Source organism: Haliaeetus leucocephalus, unplaced genomic scaffold (genome assembly GCF_000737465.1).
Source record: "Haliaeetus leucocephalus isolate CR32 unplaced genomic scaffold, Haliaeetus_leucocephalus-4.0 Scaffold151, whole genome shotgun sequence".
NCBI lineage: Eukaryota > Metazoa > Chordata > Aves > Accipitriformes > Accipitridae > Haliaeetus > Haliaeetus leucocephalus.
In genome coordinates, this window is record NW_010972587.1 from 9,157,484 (window position 1) to 9,183,129 (window position 25,646).

At 37.5% G+C, this 25,646-nt stretch overlaps 2 protein-coding genes across 2 annotated transcripts in view; one reads left to right on the top strand and one right to left on the bottom strand.

Moving 5' to 3' along the window:
• Positions 1–8,522: 8,522 nt before the first annotated feature.
• Positions 8,523–19,069, bottom strand: TSPAN19 (tetraspanin 19). The gene is given in 9 exon segments (XM_010561973.1): positions 8,523–8,597; positions 9,766–9,849; positions 11,158–11,301; positions 13,745–13,855; positions 15,681–15,755; positions 16,561–16,691; positions 17,741–17,813; positions 17,908–18,000; positions 19,046–19,069. Coding segments are annotated over 9 exon segments (810 nt in total).
• Positions 19,070–21,599: 2,530 nt separating this feature from the next.
• Positions 21,600–25,646, top strand: part of LRRIQ1 (leucine-rich repeats and IQ motif containing 1) — a 112,797-nt gene continuing 108,750 nt past the window's right edge. The window contains exons 1-4 of the mRNA XM_010561838.1: positions 21,600–21,632; positions 22,106–22,268; positions 23,452–23,563; positions 24,578–24,672. Of these exons, the coding sequence (XP_010560140.1) occupies positions 22,140–22,268; positions 23,452–23,563; positions 24,578–24,672 (336 nt within the window). The 5' untranslated portion in view covers positions 21,600–21,632; positions 22,106–22,139. The remainder of the gene's footprint in view (positions 21,633–22,105; positions 22,269–23,451; positions 23,564–24,577; positions 24,673–25,646) is intronic.

Consider the following 25,646-nt stretch of genomic DNA (forward strand, 5'->3'; position numbering starts at 1 on the left):
AGCTATACAGGACACAACGAAATGTGTGCATTTCAAAGAAGCCAATTACAGCATTATTTGAAAGATAGATATATATATATAAGTTTGCAGAGCTGTGCCAACATTCTAAATGTGTTTGTTAGATTTTTTCCTTTGTATTTATTTTTTCTGCAAAACATAGTAAGTCTGTGTAGGAAAAAAAAAAAAATCACTGCCTAGAGGTTTTGAGCTAGTGCATAGAAGCAAGAATCACTAAGAAATCTATGATCTTTAGCAGTGACATGACACAGCACTTTGGAAAAAGCATACCAGTGGCTCTGCTATTTGCTTTTAAAATATTGAACCACTTCTGTTACTTTTAGTTTAGTTTCTCTAAAACATAACTACTTTCTAACATGTGGATCAGACCCTCAGTGTGAATTCCTTCAGATGATTGAATTTACTGGAGTTAGGTTGAGGATTTGAAAATTATTAGTGCACACAGCTATCTGTCACTGTGAAAGTGAAATGAAAAAGAATAATTTCCTTTCTAGTAAAGGAAAATATTATTAGTATTTCAAGCTATTTACATACAGTCATAACCTGGTATAATGAGTGTGGAGATCACGTCATGCAGAGCTATAGGGCAGCAGATTTAGGAAGTATGCTAACAGTCTAACTCAGCGGCATTTCTTAGGAAAATGAGACCTGATTGCATAGTCATGCTGTATGGGTGAGTGCACATGGGTATAAGTGTGCATGCGAGGATATGCAGACACATCCTTGCCTGAGTGTCCATCTGTCATTCCTTCCCCATATCTTTTGCATCTGTTGCCCCTCTCAACCAGATTTGGCAGAGGAAGGTTTGAAAGGTTTGAAAATCTTAAGGTTCCTACCATAGTAATGAAAACAGATGACTGAGGACAGAAGAAAGCCTCTCAGAGGAGGGTCTGCTACATAAACATACCCTTCATTAGTAACATAAGACATTATACAGAAAAGAAATGGTCAGAATGCCTAAGCACAAGAAAAGCTCCAACTCAGGCTTGCTTGGGAGTAGCAAAATGCATGTGAGATTGAGGCTGGGGACAGTTGTACTTCTTGCCTTTCCTTTCTGTGGTGAATATAGGGATGTTACCAAGAGTTTTTATTCCATTCCTTTGAGCTGCTCAATGAATGATATGTATTTGTGTCTGAGTTAGCAAACGAAGCAAGATGGTTTCACAGAAACATTAAAAGTATATCTAATCCACCCAAGCATATGAAACATCACTCTGATAATGACTGATGAATGGCGTTACTTATAAATAAGAGCATGATGGATGTGATATGAGAACTGGTACTAGCCCAGGAATACTGGAGGTGAAGGTAGTGAAGGTTGTAACAGCCATGTTCATCAAATAATTCAGCACCGGATCCTGGTTCAGACTCAAGAGCCATTGGGAAATGCTTCATATACATTCTGCAACAATATTTTGTTTCCTGAAACTATAGCTATTAAATGAAACAGTGCTTTGCCAATCTGTGCTGCAGACTTTGAAGAGCCACAAGCAGTTTCAACATAGCCATTCAAAAATATGGATGTTGCCATCCACAGTCAAACTAGAATGATGTTGTTCAAGATCATACACTCACTGTCAATTCATGGTGTTTACAAATGATATAGTACCTAAAAATCACGTGCTGTACTAGACTTCAATACTTTAGGTTGCTATCTGCAACCTACATTAAAATAGGACTGATAACCAGATAGTAAACCTGTGGCTTCCCCAGCACTGGGAAAGCATGGAACTACAGGCAGAGATCTAGGTAGGACTAGGTCTCAAGAAACAGTAAACCATCTGTATTTATTTCGTACAGAGGAGAGGATAGGGGTTGCACCACCCAGCCATTTGGGACACCATTATATTCTTTATTCTACATTCAACAAAAAGAGGAGAGGTGGGAATTGTCTCTTGTTCCCTGCACTTCCCATGGGCATCATAAATGTCTGTTCCTCCAAAGCTGTCAAGCCCTTTGCCTACCCTGAGAGGCTCTTTAAGTTCCCCCTGCACTTCATGATCCCTGGGCACACTGGAATGGAATTGAATTTGGGTAGAATTATACATTCTGTATGATAGTCCCAATACAGTGTTTACAGACAAAAGGGGCACGTGTTATCATTGATCTCTCTCGCATCTTTCATTTTCATTCGCTGAATTTGAACTTACAGTTCATAGGCAATAGGTGCCCTATCGAATATTGCAATAATAAGTTGGGTTGTGCCAGCAAAATATTCAGATGCAGTTGGGAACCCAAAGAGTAATATGAATTTAAACCAGCTGCAGCTAGACCAAAACCCCAAGACATGTGGTATTGCCAACTCCAGCCAAAGCAAGTGCCCACAAAATACAAGATTTGATCAATTTTTACAAGCTTTTTAAAAAAAAAAAGAGTCTGTGGCTCCCCTCCCCCCAGCCTTTTTTTAAACCTGTGTGTTTTATTGTAAGCTTTTCTTTTCAGCCAGGAGGTCTACACATGAACTTTTAATGAAAGCCACTGATCTCATATAAGAATCTAGAACTTTAAGAAATAAATCAAATATTATCTCACATTTAACAAGCCCTAAGAATTAGCACACTCTAAGACTGTTAAAAGCCTTAATTAAAATAAAGCCAAAGTGTAAAATGTTTTTACAAAAAAGACAACACTTACTGTAAGCTAATTTTATAGTTACTTTCCAGTAGTGCAAGATTTTGAAACTGCCAATGCATGAGAACACTGATTTTTTACTTGCAGACAGAAGTATTTTAAAAGATCATTTAAGGAGCCCCAAATTCCAGTAATTTGCAGGGAAAAAACAAAACAAAACAAACAAAAACCCCATGTCTTTTCAGAGTGTTGAATTGTTATATCCAGTTGATCTGGAATTAAAAATTGATCCTTTGTCTTTGGAAACTCTTTAATTAAGTCAATATTAAACAAATTTGATTTACTTAAAAATAGTTCAGACTGGGGAAAATTGAAATATAAACATGTATTATTTCCAAGGGAAAATACATGATGGGAATCTAGCTGGGAAGCTTTGTTTTACAAAATTTGAAATATACAGATCATTTTAATCATCTTATTGTCATAAGGGATAAATTCCATAAGTTCTGTGATCAAAGCATTGTGCAGGACTGCCTGCATGTGTATTTAGCATAATTGAGGCTTAAGAATGTTCTTTAAAGAAAGAAAGGTCACCTTTCACTTTGAAATAGCGTTAGATCACTGGGATCATATGTTAATGTCACTACAACTGTTAAAGCAAAAAGGATATTATTTACTGTACTCTGTTTGGAATTCTAAATATTTTTATAAGAATGGAGAACAGGAGCTTGGCTAGTGATTATTGAAAGAGCTAGCAACTCTGACTCACTCTTAAAAAAAAAAAGCTGTTGACCCCTTACTTTTTTCTTTTACGTTTTCATGCTCGGTGTTCCTTTTTTTTGTTTGTTGATGGATGATAATGTCCTAACTGCTAGTATCCTTCTATTAAAAAGTGGTTTCCAATTTTCATTACAAAGAGCTTTTCATCCTAGAGAAATTATCTCTTTGATCTGTCCTGTTCTTTTGAGTTTGGATCCTCAAATTCTTGGAGGTCATACCTGAAATTATCCCATCTGTTCTAGCCCATACTAATATTAAAAATATCTGAACCTGTTCCCCATGATTTTTGTACTGGAGTAGCTTTTTCTGTAGTGTCATGGGAGCTTCCCATTCAGAACATACACATGACATTCACAGAACTGACATTGATTAAATTAGCTTTGGATAAGTACCAAACACAAATCATAAATGTCCTGTGGGAACTGCAGATTCTGTTCCCTCAGGAGCTGAGCAGTACAGTGATATAAGTGCAAACCAAATAACTGTAATTTTTATTTCTTTCAGAATGTGACAACAAAATAACCAGCTGGCATTCACACCACTGTTTTTCTGGACTGCCTAGCCTTGTAGGCAGGCATGTAGTTCATTTGTGCCTCCCCACCTTGTCCAAAAATTTCCTGGGAGCTTCAGTCACTATGCAATTTCAAAGTGCCTGCTTCATTGCTATGTGGCATCTAGCTTGTACCTGTAGCTGTATAAAAATGCAAGTCTAAACTGAGCAGTGTAGGATTTATTCAGAGCCACCTGAACTCTGCTTAAGCCCCTGGAGAATTCCCCAAACATTAGTCACAGAGAACACCATGGCTAGTTGTTTGATATAATACTGACAGTGATTCCATCCACTTATGTTACCTAGTGTTATAATAACTGGAGAACCGATTACAGAGGTAAGAAACACGAGTTTTTAGTCTCATTCTCCTCAAAGCGTTGAACCCACCTTGAGATTTCAAGTCATGAGACATTGTGAGTGAGAGTACTCAGTGTCCTTTTACTGAAGCTTAACCATCGTGCACCCAGGCACATAACATGGTGGGGCAGATACTAAGAAAGCAAGAGGGAGCCTTATTTTATCATAGGGGTTAGGACAGTCTAGGTACAGAGAGGCAGAATGAAAATTCCAACTCCTGAAATGTATATATATTTTACACTGGACACGTATTTTTCAAAAAACCCAACAAACAAACAAAAACCCCAAATACCAAACCAAAACAAACAAAACGCAACCAACCAACCAAACTCCTAAACACATCACTTTTTTCTTTGTAGGATTATTTTTTAGACCAGACAAGGCCTTGGACCAGTTCCCCACAAAGCCGCATGCGTACCAGTGCCAGTGCCCAGCCAGAGATGGGAGCAAGGCTAAGAACCAGAAGACATTGGGACCACCTCTTCAGCAGCAGAGTGCTTTTAGGCCACACGAAAGCAACTGTATAACCCCAGTCTCTGTTGTATAGGGAATTTATGCTGTTATCATTTCCCCCTGCACTCTCACACCAATAAACCTTTCAGGGACATCTCCTAATTTTGGTGCTACAGCTTCTAAATTAGCTGAACTGGATCCACTCATTACCTTATTGAGCTTTAACACAGCTACCATGAGTTGTTTCCCATGCCATTCCTTTGAAGCACACTGTCTTTGAACATCATCTTCTCTGACAGTGCAGTGCCACATGGCTATCACCTTCAGACTTATTTAGTATGTTTTAAAGTGTCAACTACGTATAAGGTGTGTATGTTATGGCATTCTGTAAAACTTATGTTTATTTTTCTATGTCCTGAATTATTCTTAAGCCCCCTGTGTCCTCTAGTGTCTACCTAAGAGAATTGCACAAATTGGCAAACAGATACTTGTTTCCATTTTCTTATCTCAAAACGTTAAAAAAACCAAAAAACTTTCCACCCTACAAATTTTCTCCGCTATTCTTTCTTATTCCTTTTTTACTAAATATTATATTAATGGTGATCTTTTTTATATTTATTCTTGTTAAGCACCAGCAGCATGTGTAGCAGTATTGCCAATTTTATTTATAATCTTCTTGCACACAAACATATGTCTATTGTCTAATTATCTGTGTGCTTGCTGGAGATTTTAGCAGCCAGCATGTACATTTTATTGTGAACGTTGATGACAGGTCTTGGTAGGCATTGTGTAGTATTTTCTTACATACTGCAACACATTCTCCTCTCACTTGGGCATGCCAAATTGTCACTGAGGACAATAGGAGCTGCTTCTATTCATCTTAAAATAATATTTGGGTACAGACCACAGTACATTTTTACAGAATTTGGATTTTAGCCTACTGTGGAAAGCCAGTATGTGAGCACATAATTGACAACAATTTTATAATACAGATACATTAGGAACAAATTCAGATTCCCCATGTGACTTTATTTGGGGCCTTCTGAATTCTTGACTACATAATATTAAAGTGGGATCCAATTAATATAGTGTTAACCATTTCAAGTTGTAGAAACTATAAGCTAGTGCAACCAGGCTCCCACTCAAACCAGAAAAGTAAAGGTATTTCTAGAGGATGTCATTCTATAATACCTACCTAGGAAAAGTTGGATTAATTACTCTACAGGAGTACCTTTCTCTCCACATGCGCTAGGATACTTGTCCAGCTTTTACATGGCTGCCTTTACCCAGGTAATCCCACCCTTAATAACCTTTTAAAACAGGGGGAGTGCATAAGTAATTATTTTAAATATAACAAACCAATGAAACATGAATAGGTGTTTATTAGATTCGGATGCAATTTACTGCACTAGACTAGTGAAGAACCATCCCACCTGGATTGAATAGAAGTATTTGCGTATCTGCAGAAGCTACTTCACACTGACTGAAGTATTCCGCATGTCTGGAAACGTAGCTCTTGAGGGAAGGCGACACTCCCTGCCAACTTGACTTGATATCTCAGGAGCAATGCACAGAGCTTTGCCTTCAAAGGGCTGACGAGCCAGTTGAGAGTTTATGGGCAAGGCTCAGAGGACAAGCTAATGCAGGTGATGGCATAGCAGGTATCTACCACACACTGCCTGATCAAGAAGGTGAAGTCCATGAAGTCTTCTTTAGGCAACTGGAGGAGGAAGCCTTGTGATTCCTGGCCCCTGCACTCAGGGGAACCACCTGACATCTGCTAGAAGGGCAATATGGCTTGGGGCAAGCAACCCAGGAGATTTCTGGAGTGTGTTGACAATACTGGGTTGATGCTGGTGATCCACAGTTCAGCTAGAGAAGATGACCTGTTGGTTCTGTTACTAACAAACAAGGAAGAACTGGTTAGAAATGCAAAGATCAAGGATCTCACCTGCAATGACCATGAGACCGTGGACTTTAAAATCCCCAAATAAGTGAGCAAGTGATTGCTCGGGTATCTGCTTGGAAGGATCATAAGTGAGACTACCATGAAGAGCAAAGGGGCCCCAAGGAGCTGGCTGATTTGCTAGGATGACCTCCTCAGAGTGCAAGAACTATCCGTGCTGATGTGCAGGAAATTGAGCAAGCATAGCAGAAGGCTAGTATGGATAACAGTCAACTGGTCTCAAACACAAAACTGGGATAACTGGGTACTGGTCTCAAACACAAAAAGAAAGTATACGGAAGGTGGAAATGGCAATGGGCTACCCAGGAGGAAAAGAGAGACACTGCCCAAGCATGCAGGGATGGATGCAGGAAAGCCAGTGCTCAGCTGGAGTTGAAACTATCGCGGGATGTGAAAGGTGACAAGAAAGGCTTCTGTAAGTAGATGGGATGTTTTTAGTTTCCATGTTGAATATTAGATGCATGGAAAAAATAAGTGAAAAATAGTTGTTATATCCTGCTCTGTATCACAGACCTAGTCAATGAAATGGATCTGCTTTCTAATGAAAAAGTAGCTCTGTTATTTTACCAGATTGTTGGAATTTTTAAATGTAATGTTTGTTACAGTGAAGTTACGTTATCTTTATATTTCAGAATTATACTTATGAACTAAAATTCAGATTCTTTATCTTAACTCTCTGAAGTACTCTGTAAATTGCAAAATGAAGATTACTGAAAAAACTATTGTTGATTTATTTATTATTATTTAATATCCTTCTCAGATTGTATTCTCAATTACATCAATAACAAGATTAAAACTTCTTAAACCATTACAGACATCAAGGTAACAGGTATCTGCCATTCTTAATGCAGATAAACATTTGAGTGGGATGAGAGACTTCATCACTGTGTTCCTTAGATTTTTGCTGGTGGCAGAACAAAAAATACAAGTTTGGAACTCAGATTCTGTTCCAAGCATGCCATTCCCCTCTGAGTTGACACATTTCTTTTATTTGAAGTTCTCTAAGTATGAAACTCAGCCTGTGGAAGGCACTTGAAATGGAAATTTTTTAGCCTAAATAAAAAGAAGTTACCCAATTTATAAGCACCAGAAAACAGATTACTGAAATGGGAAGTTTCAGACAAAAAATAATTAATAATGCTACCACCTACACTTGTAATACCACGCCTTCCTCAGTTTTCCTCAAGATATTCCAGGTCACCTCACTGCTCAGAGGGTAGAGAATGTTTTAGCTTTTCAAGCTTACTCCGCCTAAACCACTGAAGCCATTTGATTAAATGAATGGGAAGAGCCATTCAGCAAGAATGAAAGATGTCTACTACAACACTTCTTGGAAAAGAGCTGACCAATATTTGTACGACTCAGTGAAATTTTTTGAGATTAAATCACACAACAGAAAAGGACAAAACAGAAAAGGACTGGAAGGAGAGGTAAAGGCCTAAAGAAGTATCAGCAATGTTTTGTAAATGTTTTTTCTCAGCTGGACCTGATAAAGGGTTTCTTCTGTTTCGAAGTGCAGTATACTATACAGTACTGTTTACAACACTCAGAACAAATTGTTCTGAAGACTCAGGAAACAGCTTACCAGGAAGTTTTATTAGCCAGCTAGTAAATGGCATAGTACTTCAGACTTCAACACACATAATTTTGTAGCATACTATCATACCCATAGCCATGAACAACAAACAAACATATTAAAGCCCAAATGCTAATATCCTAGTGATTACAATACATTGAGCCCAACCCAAATTTTAGTGGAAGTAATATCGTTGACTGTTACAGGCATGGATCAGATAATTCTTGGACCACAGCAATGCTCTGAAGAGTTCATAACTCATTTGGCCAAATATTATTCTTGCTGATGTCTCTACATAGCTGACCAGTTAGTGTGATCAAAAATATCTGAGAAAAGAAAAAGGGTGTGTTAAAAACAACAAAGAAAGTGTTGATACTCACTCATGACTGAGTCAATCTGACTGCTAACCTGGCTCCTATGAATGACAGTGCAGAAGGATACAAAGGAGAATGATCAGGACATGTGCCTGAATACACAAGCTGAATTCTCTGCTCTGGTACAGGCTTGCTGTGTGACCTCCAGCAAGTCACTTGGGCCCACATCCACAGAAGTATCTTGAAATCTATTTCAAGTGGCACATAATTCAGTTAAGTGTTGCAGTGCCCTATGAATCCAAAAACTGTTGGACTTGATGATCTTCAAGGTCTTTTCCAACCTAAATGATTCTATGATTCTTGGTCTTAACCTCTTGAATGGGGATAACAGCTCTTTCCCATCTGACAAGAAGGTGTACGTTGAAGATCATGATACACACACAGATGTACTGCACTAGTGAGGATTAGGTGAGTAGGAATAAGAAACATTTTCATTACTGAACTGGCCCACTCCATAGCTGGACTGTTTTTACTACATACCTCTATGGGAAGGTACCACATATGGAAGGGGTAAAATAGGTTGTACTTTTAATTCTCTGAGTAAAAATGAACTAATCTCATTTTAACCTCACAATTTTAGATATTATTAAAGATCCTTCGCCTGCTTGATGGTACTCAACCTTCAGGGTGTCTGTGGAGTGACCAACCAATTCTTGTTGCCATTATTCATATGATTTTGTTTTGATATTGAAAGCTTTATTCCTTGTTGCCCAATAATTTTTTTCATAGATATGTGGGGGGAGGGGTTTCATGACTTTCTATTTTTTTATTTAGCATTTTTTGATTTAGCATATTCATGGATGAGGTTCTGTACAAATAGAGGACAAAAGAGGTCTTTTATTCCACAGATTTTACATTCTCTTTAACTGCTTCCCATCTTTGCAATGCCATTTGCTTTCACAAGTCACGTCAAACATTTTGTTCAACAAACTTTGGACACCAACATCTGTGATGATGCTTGAATATACCAGAGTTTGTTGGTAAACAGTGCTTGACTTAAAATTGATGGAAAGCTTTACAAAATTTTGGAGAGCGTGCCAAAGCCAAATGGCACTGAATTGATTTTTACCCCCAGCGGGATATCAATATTTTGTGGGTTTTAGCTGAAAAGTACTCTTACCTGTGTAATTAGCAGGCTGATAGTAATTGCAGTTAAGATCAAAACATTGTTTTCAAACCATGTATTTAAATATTCTTCACACCCCTAAGCAAGTACAGATGAACAGATTTCAAGAAAAATAATTTCAAATCTGGAATTCATATTGCATCTGTATAAGAACATACTTTTAAAATATATAGAACTTTCTGCATGTTATGATGGGTTCTGATATTTACTTGCCAGAAAGCAAATACATCAGTAATGTGTACTGCATAGAGTTAGCTATAACCTTTTAAAAATTATCTGAGCTAAACAGATAAACAGTAAATCTGATACTTTTGTATGGAAGTGTTCCAGAGGTTGTGACTTAATCAAAAGGGAATTTGCTTTTGTGTGAGTATAACTGAGAGATTACCTTACAAGTAAATGCTTAAAAGAATATTTTCAAGTTTTCACTGCTTCTCATGCATTATGCATCCTGAAATGGATGTGCATATTTTCCAGATTACAGTCTGTGCTTATTATATTGCTTTTAAAAATAAATTATAAACTATTACATAGCTTAAAATAGCTATAAATATAATAAAACATATAAATAAATACTTTCTACACTTTGAAGTGATCTTTTAATAATGACAAGGGTTTGTAGAAACAGGGAACAATTCCAAACTAATGAGCAAAGGAAGACAATACTAGATGTCATTTGACAATATCCTTTCTATTATTTACTGTCCTGCATTGTCAAGAAACAATGTTTGCCCATTGAATTTTTGTTCTCACTGGATAGTCCTATTAACACTGGAGGGTTTACAGAAGAGAATAATATGTATCACGTTGCTCCAGCTCAGGTGATGATATCTGATAGTCCTATGCAAACTGGTCCCTTGATATTAAGACATGTAAATGAACTGGTCTTAGGAAACATATCTCATATTTCAATGGTTTGCTCATTCCTCCTATCCTGTAAAGTATTGGAGACCTCTGGAAACAGATAATACAAACAGGTAGAGACATTGCTGACATTCTTTAAGTAATGAATAGTACTTACAAGCGGGAAATGTACTGTATTTTTATATACTGTCACTTTCCATTGTCATCATTGATTTGCACAGCATGGATTTCTGAATGCCAAGATGCTTACTACTTTGTAAACCACTACTAAATGTCCCTGTGATATTGATCAGGCACAACTCCTGCTTTCTTGAAGTATCCTTAATTTACAACTGCCTACATGACTGACACCTAACAAGTAAAAACCAAGGCTTCAGAGTGACCAAAGATAAAACAATGAATACTATTAATACTTTGGCATTTATAAGCCAAGTCTTGGTTGAAAACATGGTGGTTTCTTTTTTTTTTCCAAAGTACATTTAGTAGCAAAAGTTACATTCTTCAAGGAAGGTTTTTTCTTACCATACTGTATGTTGAATTCCTTGGGACATCACAAAACCATTTCTTCAGACTGGATTTTGTGCATGAACATGGGATTTGAGTACTATTTTCCTTGTTTTTATTCCTTTCCCACTGTGTGACATTGTATCTTCCACAGCATTCCATCTAGGATAGAAATCCTGCAACTTGGTAACTCTAACACTTATAAAGGCTGTCACACAGAGGAATTCTCACCCCAAGAAGTGCTAGCTGTTAGTTGGTTAAATTATCTAGATAGTTTCCCTCTGTATACAGTAGAGAGAGGTTTCTGCAGGGGATGATTCATGCTTGTGTATGTATCATTTCCCATGATAATGTACTGGATAGTACAGACTTAAGAACAATATGATCTTAAAATATACTTTCGAAAGGAACTTTCATTTAGTCTCTGAACTATTCTAGAACACATGTAAATAGAAAAAAAAATTACAAACCCAGATTAAAGTAGAACATTTTGACTATCACCCTTAAGCTTCCAAAGTAATTTCAATGTTGAAATTTTGTGTAAGCAATAAGCTATATTAAGGATGTGCTCACTGTGAAGTACAACAAAAAGAAGAAAGAAAACTATACATTATTGGAAACAACATAAAGAATGTTGTTTCATAATAAATACAATAAATGGGGGCAGATTTTATAAAACATATTTTAATAAATAAAAACAGACACTCTGTTTTAGTCTGATCTAGAAACTTAAATAGGGACTAGATTTTGAAAACTTTCAGTTACTCCTTTGTCAATTCTAATGTCATATTTGCAAAAGTTCTAAACTCCTAGCAAGAGATCTTTAGAAAGTTTCCCTTTTCCAACTTGCGTTTTAGCAGCAATTGATCTCTTGTGAACACATAGCTCAAATTTGAAGCACAAAGCAGATACTGTGCCCTGTTCAAATGGATTATCAGCTAGCTCCTCCCTATAATCTATTTCAATACCAGTAACACAAAACCAAACCACACCATCAAACAGCTTGGAGAATGCAATTCTTGTCATGCAGGAAATTCCAAGTTTCTCTTTTTGAATCAGGATGAAACTTCAGAAATATTTGAATTGTTTTGTGGGACGAAAAGTCTGTCATATTTGAGCTCAGAGGTGCTAAACAAAAGCATCTCATTTTGTGTTCTGGAGAGTCAATCCAAGAAATACTGCTTCTAAATTTTGAAAAATTAGGTAACTTAGCCAAAACTGTCCTTTCTCTGTAAAAACATTCAATGTCAACAACTCTGTAAGTTCAGTTAAAAATATCACCAGCTTTAAGCCGTACAATAAATATTACAAAAAATATATAAAAATACAGTTCTTCTCTAATACTATTCATGATCTTAGGCTTTTTATTTTTCTCACGGCAGATGCCGATGATATTGTAAAGAGCTGGAAGCATGTAACACAAGACTTGGGGATGGCAGTGTTTCATTCAAAAGTGTGATTACAGTTCACCTTGGCAGGTGATACATTATCTGGCTTAGATACCAACAGCAAAATATCCACAAGACTTTGAGATCTGCCACAATTTAAACATGCCCACCAGGGTAGGTGGTGGGTAGGTAGCTTTCCTGAAACCTGTGCTCCCACAACAGTTCAATAAAACTGAGCTCAAGTATACCAGCACAGTCTAGCTGCACCATTGACATAATGGGGTCACCGTTAATCACTAGAGAAATCATGAATGCAATCAGAGAAGACCAGCTTTTCAAAGAACAGATTTTAAATATACATTACAAATGCATTTGTAATCTTGAGTCTAGACATATATGCTTCATGAGTTATAAGGAATCATAAATTATCTTCAATGTTTGCCAAGACTATAAGACTCACCTCTGCAAGAAATCATATTAAGGGACTCACAGCTCGTCTATAGAAGATATTAAACTGTATTAAACTGTTCAGCTGTAGTGTTTGTAATTAAACGCTCATGATGAAGAATTAATTTGGAGGGTGGATAGTAGGCCACTGGACAAAAACATTGCTAACAAATTCCAAATAATTGATCCCATACAAATGCTTTAAAGGACTTTTCTGAAAAAGGAAACAAATTACATCCTGCCAGGCCACAAAAATTTCTATGATTAATAATTAAGTATGTGTGCTGAAAGTATTGATTTGCAAGCTCATTTAAGGCTTTAAGCATTATTTCTGAGAGAGTCTCAGTGCAATACCTATTCAAATGCTCTCACAGTAGGAGCTCTGCTTTGACCTTACAACATCTCTGCTTGTCCGTGGTTCAGGTCAGTCTTGAGACCTAAGCAGACCAAGTGTTTTACAATATCTAGCACTGCCAAAGATATTAGGTAACCCACCATTTTTTTCAGCTGCGGTAAACTTCAGTGACCAGAACTGTCTGTTCCTACATACATTGACAAGTACTTCAAAAGCCTAATCTTATCCATAGTACTCCATATAACAGCAAGGAATCTGCCCACCCACATCAGATATTAGCAGCGGATCTTGAAAAATTAATGCTTTACTAAAGGAGCTTTAAAGTAAGTTTTTTAAAGTAAGTTCGGATTGGTATACACATTTTTGTTTGATGCAGTATTTTTGGTGGTGATATTTTGTGGGGTTTTTTCCTTACGTTGTGCTGCACAGCATTCAGAATGTTCCACACAGGTTCCTGCTCAGCCAGACTCTCATTCCCGTACTCAGAAATAACTTCATCAATTCTGTTGTTCCACTGATTGTGGACCTGTTCATAAATATTTATAGCAATTGATATATGCATATTGATAAGAGTGTGGATGGATGGTACAATCTTTGATCTTTTATTGATATTCAGGTTTCTTCAAGGGTTACTTGCAAGCTACAGCATTCTAATCGATTTGCCAAGTATGATCTAAGACATGGCATAGCCACTGCACTAAAGGGAAAGTTAAAAGCAAAAGGGGAAGATAATGAAGTGACCCAAATCACATACACAGCACAGGCAGATACAAGATGATTAGCCCAAATGGAGCCAGAAGAGCCAGGGAACATAGTTTAGATGCACCTGATCTGTCCTGAAATACTAAAACCGACCTCTCATACTTACTTTTAATAAGCACAGCACCACATAATAATAAGCACAAAACCAAAATTGATTCTACACCTACTGTGATACAAACTTGTGTGAGCATCATGCAATCTGGCCAGGACATGTATTGCTTTGTGTTAGGGGAGTTAGTAGCTCATGTTGGCCCTAGATAAGGTATCTTTGCAAAGACTATTAAAATATACCTTCAACAGTAATTGAAGTGGATGAGCTGATCACAAAAAATGTGGTTATAGAGAATGTAGCAGGGAATACATGCATAGGAGATCTCCTAGGTCACTGAAAGGTTTAATTACAAAACAAGAAAAAAATGAGGCTTCGCCAACTCATTCCCCTTGCTACAGCCATCCTAAAAACAAAATTCAAAAGCTTGCACAGTGAATGATGATGTTACCATCATTTATTATACTTCAGCAACACTTAATTAAGGTTGAGATCAAGTGCAATTACAGTTGATATAAAATAAATTTAACTGCAATCTTTCAGCCAATTTTCCTAGCACAAATAGCTGACTCCAGAATGCTTCATTCCTGACAGTTCAAATCTTTCAATATGTAAAACCATCATATAAAACAGGGAGGACTCCATCATTATAAATTAACATTTAAAGAAGAAATCTTGATGATACATATTCACTTTGATGGAGTAAAACTGATTTATTTGTGCTGTACCCTGCCTGAATAGCAGCAGGATTTGGAGAACTGTATGAACTTTATGAGACCAGTGTCCTGGGAGGTTTTCTCAAACCATAGATTTTGCAATTATGGAATAGGGAAGCGGATGGACCAGTATCGATTCAGTACAAATCACCTTCCATATAATACTGTGAGGAATGCTCAAGCTATTGGAGTTGCTATATTTAGAAAAATAAATTACTGAATAAAGCTTCAAAGCAGTACAGTTACTAGTGACAACAGCTATGTTGGTATTTATTGTTGCTTCCTGTTGTTAAAAGCAAAGATACATATTCTTTATATTAGATCTCTACTTGGACCTAAAACACAGGCTCAAGCAATAAAATCAGTAATTCATTAGTATACTTTGCATGCCATGATACCAATGAATCCTACTATTAATTGCACAGCGTACTACTATTACCACCTGCTAGCAGACACAGGTTAGCATCTAATGCTTTCTCCTACCTCTGCTGATGTCCAGAAAAGAGGGACTTTCTGGGTCATCCCTCAAAAAAGAATAAAGCTGTCCCTTACGCTATTGCTTCCACAGGAAGAGTATGTTTTGTTGCAGAGGAGAAACTGGAAATATATTTCCATGCACTCCCCTTTACAACTATTGAACCATGCTGGATTCCTCCAATTAAGTTTTCCATATCTTCTGCTATACCTCATTGACATGTAGAGTAGTCAAGTTCAAACAAATGGTGATGCAGTATACAGTGAGAATTGACTATTAGAATTTTTTTAATTAATTGCAAGAAACTATTTTGACATTATCAGCAGTCTCACATAATTTACTTACATACCTCTTCTTTCTTCATGAATATCAGCACTGATACTGCCATCTGGGTAACAAACACCAGGATCTGAAAACTCATATACTGAAAAAAAACCCCGAAATGATGTCTAAACATAATATTGAACAAGTGAGCAATGCAATAAAAAATTCCAGAAGCTCATGTATAATCCTGGTTATAGCACCTGGATTCCTCTCACTCCTGTGCCAATTGATATTAGTAGTGCTTAACAAATGAATCAGTAGAATAGTTCTCTGCTTCAGCCTTCACATAGTCTAAACCAGATCACACAAAAAGGGTGACAATAAACAAAAGACAAAGGAAAATATGTGATCAAAGGGATCATAAGAATGTATAGTTGCAGTGTAGTTTTTCAGAAATCAAAGTGTTCTTCCCTTAAAAAGCAGGAATTGTATATAAATATGGAGTATCCAGGTAGGTCTACATAGGTAAGAGCTTTTTAATCATACTCTCCATTTTGATATCGTAGCCATACTATAGCTACCTGTGCCTTCAACCTGCAATATTTTGGGGCAGGTTTTCTTTATTTCTTCAGCACATACTAAGCATGTGAGCACATCCTGAGGGAGAGTTTCTCTGCATAATTTCAATACTAAATTAATTTTAAAATCTCAAAGTTAATAAGTACAGTGGTTAAAATCTTTGCTGCATCAAACTGCAAGTGTTTTGTCATTGAAAATATTCTGACAGTGATATGGAAGGTTTGTTCAGATTTCATTTGAGCCAGGACTTTATCTATCTGCTTTCTATCAGCAGATTTGTTAAGCACCGTATGTGGAAATCACAACATCAAGACAGGATCACAGTTTTCATGCACACAAAACTCCCTTTCATTTTACAAGAAAGTTGGAGTCTGATTTACACTTACTGTAACTAGCAGACATTTGTTTTCCATAACATTTCCAAGGAATCCCACGGCTGAAGTAAAAGTAATAACAGATCCAATTCCAAGTAATATACAAGAAATATATGCCACTAGCTGGTTCTTGCCTGAAGAAACTGTAACACAGTGCATTCATACTGTCACTTTTTTTTTTTTTTTTGAGACTTCCATTTACAAAACTTATACCAGAAAAACAATTAAATCTTTGCAATACCATTACTGAAAGGATGGAAATAGCAGAATGATGAAAGGGTATTATTATTACTCATGCTGTCTACAGCCACAGAAAGAAAAAGATGTATTTTCATAAATGCAGAGGATGGGAACAACAAATGAGATGGAAACAGAACATAGTTGAACAATGTGAACCACTCATAATGAAATCAGAGGACAATTACAAGTTTACACATTTTTTTCTGTTTGCCAAAAATTAGTAGCACATGTACAAATCTTATGTGGACATAGATATTGTTCTCATTAAATCCATACTCAGATTCAGTGCTATCTTCCTTTGTGACTGGCCGCTTTCCCCTTTCCACTTTAACCATTTTTCCATAGATATGGAAAGTAGCAGGGGTTTTCATTACTTCCATCTCCAATGCTTCATCCCAGAATTACTGTATTGGATGGTTCCCATCCTATCAGCTGGTAACTGATGCTCCTCGGCATAGCCAAGGTAGACAACTCTTTAAGAGCACAGTTGTTGCTATGTGACCCAAAACTTACTTCTCTGGGAAAGAATTTGATAGACACTCTGGGAAAAAAGAATATCTGTACAGAGAGGCTCAAGCTCCAACTTGTTTTCATTCCACCCAAATATCCACCTAAAGGATCTACAATCTTATCAAATGCAGGCCAAATGCAGTCTGGTAAATTATATAAAGAAAAGATCAACAGAGCTGATTTATAGGCCAGTGATTCATCTATAAGCTATACACCAAGAGAAATACATAAATTGTATAAATTATAATCATATATAAATTGTAGATATACTGATATATATTTATTTGATAATCATACTGTCTGAGGGAATAAATACACAACAGAAAAACCCCTATGCATTTCGATCCAATACTGCCACCTTGTGGGAAAAAATTCCATCACGCTTTCTGTTGATTTATCCTGCAATCACTTAAAACAAAAGAAAAACTATATTTATACTCACATAACTCACTGAATAAATTGTTTCTGTTAAATAAAAGCCACAGGCCAAATGTCAAAAGCATAAGACCCAGAGCCTGGAAAAAAAGGAGGATTATTGTTTTAATTCAACACATTTTTAAAAAATTAATTTGAAGCTGCTAAATAAGAAAAAGAAAACAGAATTTTTACCAAGAAAATTCCATTGAAGACATTTAAGTAGTACTTCTGTATTAGTATTTTATCTCTTATTTTCATTCTTCTGTTTTCAGTTTTGAATCACAGCTGAAAATATAATCATATATTCAGTTCAATATGAAACAGATATAACTAAGCATATCAATTACAATGGGATTTATTTTCTTCAGATAATGTTTTATAAATTTAAACAGTCACCTGATAGACTGAAAAATAATAATAGTAGCAACAGCAGAAGGAGCAAGATGGTGTCTGGTCTCAATTGCCTCTAATGTTATATTGTACAAAAGTATTTATTTTTTTACAATTTTTCTCTTAACTGTTACATTTGGAGGCAGCATGTATGTATGAAAATTTATATTACAGAGATGGCAAGAGTTACATAGCCTGGCATACACTTGTCCTTATATTCTTCAATACACTTTTACTAATTATTAAGGATAGCAGCTGAAATGAAGAGGGAGAACCATAGTAAAGATATAAGCCCTCCTTTGTCTACTTGACCCGACTCATTTTTGTTGAAAATAGCAGATACAGCCTAATGATTTCAGTGCGATCCAGCACACAGTTCTAGCAAAGCCATGAGAGCTATTATATGGTGCTACCAACTGTCTTGCAGCAAACTCCGGAGTACACTTTACACTTTCGAACTGAACCTCCCAGTCACCACCACTTACTTTTTTCCTTCGTTTTTTGTTGTGGAATGTAACAGGATGTGAAAAGTTGAATTCCTTTGAAATGAAACTAAATCAAGAAATGCACTTCTGTCATCAACAGCAGTTGGGTGCTTGGTCAATGGGAGGGCAAGCAGAGACCCTACCCATAGCAACTGCCCCTGAAATACATGTGAAGTGCTCATTAGAACCCAAGTACCAACTGTATTGCCCTTGCAAATACTTGCAAATGTTGACAGGACCGCAGTGAAGTCACACAGGCATTCACATCTTGAGCGTAGTTCAGCATATTTCAGCAGGAAAGACCCCTAGCACTGTAAACTCTCCGATGCAGAACTTCTTTTTTTATGTATCATTATTATTATCATTATTGGCTACCATATCTTCTGGGCCTATCAAGATTTTTGCACGGAGACTGAAACTCATACATTTGTCTCCCGCCTCATGTTCCCTTTCACCTGTCTTGCCTCTTCTGTAAACATACTCCAGCATTTTGCTCTGCCTGACTTTGTGGTACAAGCTGAGAGGCGTCCAAGAGCAGCAGTGTTAGAAAATGGTTTCTGCAATAGCAGCTGACCACAGTTGTCTTACGCTTCCCCTGTATAAAGCAGGCAGGCACACAAACATGCACAGACGTGTGAACATAACCAGCATAGGCATACCCTTCAGAAAGTATTTTCTAACGCAAAGAGATTTGTTTGAAAGGAGTTGTTCTTGTCTTCTGTCAGAATTACTACAGATTGATTACAATGAGAAGTTATGTCTGCTGTTACTTGTAACACAGAAAAAAAATGACAAAGATGAAGCTTCTGCGGTCAAAAAATATCTTGCGTTAACTTATTTTACATACAAAACATATGTTACATATGTATCAAATTTGTTGATCAGAAGAAAAGATGCTGCAAACACAAGCTTTGCCTGCCCTGCCAAGATCCTCATTGCCTGGATTATAAAACTTCTGTTGCTGAATCGCAGAATGAAGAAAGCTATAAGCTTCTCAAACTAGCTCCACAGTGGATTTGGGTCAATAATGCACCATGTAAACTTACAGACTGTATTAGATAACTGGTTTTGCACTTCCCTTGAAGAAGATCCACTACTTTTAAGAGTAATTAAACTTTATCAGAGTTTTCAAAACCAGAACGTGTTAAAACATTGGTGAGATGCATCGTTCTAGTAAAAACCCCTGAATGGCTGCATATTTCACTTGAAAACTGGCACCTGCAATAGTTCTGTTGTAATAACTATGTGGTTTCAATGCTTTATTTTGAGCCATAATAATAGTAATTCAGTTTATCTTAAATTATTTATCTGAAAAATAGAAATATTATCTTTATAAAATGATGTACTTTTTACATTACATTGTTACTTCACAAGAAAATCCTTACCAGCTCCGAATACTTCCATCCTACCTTAAAGAGCACAGTCCCCCAGTGAGATGTTTCTTCCTCAAGTACAACCGAACCGCATCCTCACAACAGAGAGCTTTTTTCTGTTGACCCCCCTGACTTCCTGGTGACAGGCGACGGGCCTCCAGAAACGCCTTTTTTAATTGGCGAAGTTGTTTGCTAAAGGCACGACGCGGTGCCCGTGGCCTTCAGTCACCCTGACAGCAGAGCACGGGGCGCTACAGAACAAGCCCCGAGCGCGGATCCAACCCCCTGCTTGAAGACTTGACCACATTGAAAAGTTCACCGGTTACGTGATTCCGTAAGGCCCGAGACGTCACAGGGTGGATTTCGAACAGATGAGTTTCCGTTGTTTAAGATTTAAATGTCTTGCTCACCCGTAACACCAGTCAGAAAATGGTGGAGGGCTGCCCTTGAATCCATTTTGCGGTTGACATCCGAAAGTCTTTCAGAAAGGTGCTCAGGTGGGAGAAACCCCTACTACCCTTGGCAGACCCTTCCCATTGCTCACAGAAATGCTCCTTTTCTATGTAAAACCTGTCTTTACCTTTCAGCTCTTATTTTTCTGTTATACCTGTCTTTGCACCTTGGCATTCCTAACCAGACTTCAGGGACAGATGCGTTCCCTATAGACACCATTACACACTAAACCGCTATTGTCCGCACCCTCCCTGCCCTGTATCGCTTTCGCCAGACTGAATCGTGTGGAGTCTTTAATTCCCCAGCGGGACATTTTCTCCAGCTCTCAAATAATTTGTACGCGCCTTTCTCCGACCTTTTTTATTTTTGAACTATCATATTTTGTTCTCTGCCCGCGGCGCAGGCGGCAGGGTGTGTGGGTCCCCCCCGTACCCCTCCGGCCCGATTAATTGCTGATTCCAGTTTCTTCTGAACACTAAACTCCAGTCCATGACTTAAAACAAAACAAAATTTAAAAAAAACACGAAAAAGAGGGCTGTCAGGTGTTCCGTCCCACGCTGACGACGGCGCCCTCCCGCGGGGGCCCGCCGCCCGCCCTACCGGCGCGAAACGCGAACTGCTGGCGAAGTTTGGATCCTCCCGCTTGCCTTCCGAGCCGCTGTTGCCCGTTGCCGTGGTGACGCCGCCGGTTTAACAGCGCGGCGGCGGGGGCTCTCGTCTTCCCCGCGGAGGGCCCGACCGGCGGCGGTTGGAGGCTGCGGGATCTCAGAGCGGAGGGGCCGGAGGTCTCCGAAGGCGGCGGGGTGGGGGGGGGGAGGCTCCGGTAGGAGCTCGGCTGAACGAGAAGTGAGTAGCTAGAGCGGGTAGATCGCGGAGCCCGGAGGCCATGGGTGCCCTGAGGGGCGGACTACAGCTCCCAGCATGCAAAGGGGCGGCTCCGCCGTCTTTCCGGGAAGCGGCGGCGGGCTCCCCACCGCGAGGCCTTCTGGGAGATGTAGTTTCTCTCAGCGAGGAACCGCTTCGCGGCTGAGATGCGCTCAGCCTGTCGCTTCTCCCGCTCCAGGAGGCGGCGAGGGACGAGGAGCTGCTCGCTGCCTCTGATGGAGCGGGTCCGGGCTGCCTCCTCTGTCCCCTAATTGGGGCTGAGGGGGAGGAGAGGGGTGCGGGTTGCGTAGGGCAGGGGGGACGGCGAGGGACCCCTTCCCCTCCTGCCTGTGTCCGTGTACAAGTCTTGTACTTCTGTGGGTTAGGCCATTTCTCACTGCTTTCTCGGTATCATTGCAACTTCATCGAGTGCTTTCTGGATTCTTAGTCTTATTTTGTAATCGTTAATATGTTTGAAGCTTTTCTTTTTTTCTTTGCGGTTATTAGGGCTGTAAAAAACCCTTGTAAGGCTTAGGTCGTAGCACTGATACCGTCCACAAGGAGTAGAGAGCAGGCAGAGGTTTTTAATATTGAAATTTGGTAACAATTGCAAAATTTAGAGGGGTAGAATGAGGGGGGGTTCTGTTATCATAAACTAATGTTTTTCTTATTTTTTCCTGTTGGTATGGAGTCAGGTGTTCAGACCAAACTTCTGATGTTCCTTTTCATGTTTTAAGCCAATACATCTGAATAAATTTATGCTAAATTAGCACCCTGTTTATTTAGGTTCACGAGGTGCTGACGGTTAATATTTTCTTTGTGTAGCTTTGAAAGCAGATAAGACACTGTGGAAAGTAGAATGTCAGAAGATATTGAAGGAATTGAAAAAGAAATAGAAATTGAATTAAGCAGAATCAGTGTTTCTTCCCTTGAAGCGGGTGATCCTGACACAGAAGTATCAGATGAAGCTTTGAGTGACAGTGAGACAGTAAGTATTCAGTGCTGCTGCTTCTATTTCTGCTTGAAAGTAGTACGGGCATTGGAAAGCCTATCTGATGAATGAACTTTTTCCTGACATACCGAACCTGAGGATTTCTTCTGAAAAGTAGTCTCAGTAGTATTGTTTTATGAAAAACGTGACCTCCAATGGTAACAAGACAATAAAAGAGAAGAGTATCAGCATTCTGCTTAAGTGAGAAAATCAGACTTGTAGGTAGGTAATGATTTGTTTTAGAATCCTCTGAAGCTGGAAGATTTTATTAAACCTAATGAGGTAGATTAAATCTGGATGAATAAGCCAATGATTCTTCATTTAAATCTGTATTTAAATCTTACATGAGAGTGTCTTATGTTTGAAGACTTCCTAATAATTAATTTCATATAAATTGGTGCTTCATGTCCTCTGTTTTTGGATGACTTCTTATTTTGGGGAAAGATTTTCCTCTGAAATCCAATCAGTTATTTGGGTCCTTTTCAGTTATTTTAATCTTTCAGACTCATAGCAAAAGGATTGGTCTACAGGATATTAAGGTAGATGACATTTGTCATATGTGACCATAAATCATATGTTTGATATGACATAAAGATAGGCAAAGGCATCAGTGACAATTATTTATGTACTCACATGCTGAATGCCAGCAATGTTTACTGCAATTTACACATCTGAGAGAAGGCAGTCCATTTTCCCAAATCCTTGCATTAAAGACAGTCTTTAGAATAGAAAGTTGAAGCATTTGATTTACATGCATACGTTAAACATTAGTAAATTTAAAAATAATTTATTTTTTAAAGAGTCTGAACATTTTTAAGAAAAAGATCATGTGCATCATAGCTATTCGTTAGTTTTTGTCTTAACCTTTTACTTAATTTCTTGGTCCAACACATAAAAAAATGTTAATTGAAACATGTTTCTGCAGATAGTGGAAGATAAGTTACTAAAATGTGTTCCAATCAAAATTTAATTAGACTGTAATTAAAAATAACTGTTAATTGTTCAGTGGGTGATAAGACAATGGGAAGAGTGTAGGAATTGGGAACAATTTTGGTACCAATTGCTACTAAATCTCCATCAGTGCTTTATGAGTCTTTATTCTTGCATGTCAAGTATTTGCCTCTGGTCATGGCTGTGAGATGAAAACATAGAATTTATGTCAAATGTCGTGTTTTTCTAGATTTCAGATGACTTGCCAGAATCAGTTCTCTCCTATTTAAACTTTATAAAGAGCAGAAATCAAGATGCTGAAAAGCTTATACTGCATGACTTAGAAGATGAAGAAACTACAGGTAAGCAGGGGTCACAGTTACAATATTTATGCACCTCATATTGCCAGTGGAAGTTAGACTAACAATCATCAGTAAAACAATGCAAACTTTTAAGCAGAGCAAGCAGTGAAACCTATTGCATCAACTTCTGACGGCATGCTGAAAATCTTTAGGAATAAAACCATGCAATGCTGCCTTCTAGAATTAACATCTGAGTATGAATTGAATTTTTCTAAAAATTCATCTGATGCTAAACCATAGATAGATCAAGGCAAGTTGCAGGATGATTCTCTGAAACAGGACCTGGGCCAGACTCTTCATAACAATCTAAAATGAAGTCACTGGGAGCTGAAGCTAAGAGTTAGATACAGTTGAACCCCCCAGGATATGTTTAAAGTCTGTCTTTAGAGATATCCAAGCTAGCATTAAATGAAATTACCTTGTAATTGGGAACAATATTGCTGTGTCAGCTGTGTGAATGAAGCCAAGCTCATCGTTTACATGCCAGAGAATTGGCATTGTCTGTTCCATTCTAGTTTTTCACATCATCTTGGGTTTCACACACATTTAGTGTAACTGTCTTTGTGAACAAAAGTTCAGTATTATCTATACATTTTGATATTCGAGGAAGGTTTCGTCTTATCCTTTTTTTTTGCAATGGACACTTACTTTTTTTCATTATTTTTTGTAGTTCTTTGTCAGTTTTTGACCTATGTGATAAAAATTCTACTGTGTTTTTCTACACAGAAAATGTTCTGCTGTGTTTTATGCTGTGGAATTCTCTTTCATATTTGGTGTCACTGGATTCTTACAATATCATTGTGTGTGTTCCAGTTACACATACTTGCTGCTTTTAATGTAGATAAATGATTCCTACAGATTTGAGTAAAATTGGGTGGGGTAAGAGTTTTAAAGGAAGAAAATGCTTTCTTTTAGTTTAACGAAATATAGTAGCTAAGCAGCATAGAGCAGAACTGAGTACTGGTAAGGGATTTTCTCTCTGTGTACTAAATTACATATTTATTTCTTCTTTAGGTAACATTTATGGAGTAGTTTCTTGCCATGCTTCAGATTACTTGGCAGAATTGGCTTCTGAATATAATGAAGATCCAGAACAACTTAAAAAAAGGGTATTCTCTATTTAAACAATATTTATAGTGAACAAAATTCTATGAAGTAATCTAGATAACTTACACTTGCTTTGTTGTCCTCCTAAGGAGACCTACAGATGTGTTCACTTTTGTTTCTGTCAGACTATCCATTAGTTATTAAGATGAATTTGTATGTGCTGTTCTTTAGAACTGGGACATCAGTTGTTATACACCATGTGTATAAGTTTTAAAATTTGGAATAAATTCTCTGTATCAGTAGTTGAGATGCTGAGCACAAAAATCAAAATTAAACAAAACTGAATTATCCTTTTTTGTTAATTATTTGCAGAATATTATCTCAATAAAATGATAACACTTTTAAACTTCTCTAATCTTACGCTTTTTATGATGATCAGGAGGATGTGCTACTGTTAATCTTCCTCCTAATATAGTCCATTATTTTATAGAAAATGTAAACATAATAATTGCTGTAACTTTCAAAGACAAATCAAGAGTTATGAACCTGGGTTCATAGGATTTGACAGAATAACTTGCTGAAGTTTGTAGAAAAACTTAAACCTGTATTTAATTTAATCACTTTTAATTTGTCACCTGGCTTTTATTAGTGAGCACTTTTGCAAACATGATTTTTTGTTCACAGAAGACCATTGTTTAGAACAGCACAATTAGTTTATGTGACTTCAGCTGCATTACAAATATTAATATATGCCCCAAGCATGTGATGAACAGATGATAAATGAGCTGGAATATATTACTTCTTGCCAATAAAGAACAATGAAAGAAATACAGCAATCTTCGTGCCCATAGCATTATTTTTAAATAGACTTCTTAAAAATTTACTTTGTAACTAGTTCTTCCCCTATGTGCATAATAGTATTAATGCATAAATATAGTGCTTAGTTCCACAGTAAAACAAATCCTAAATGCAAAACATCTATTTTCCAAGTCAAAATGTAAAATATGTTAAAAAACCACACAGAAATATTATGTAT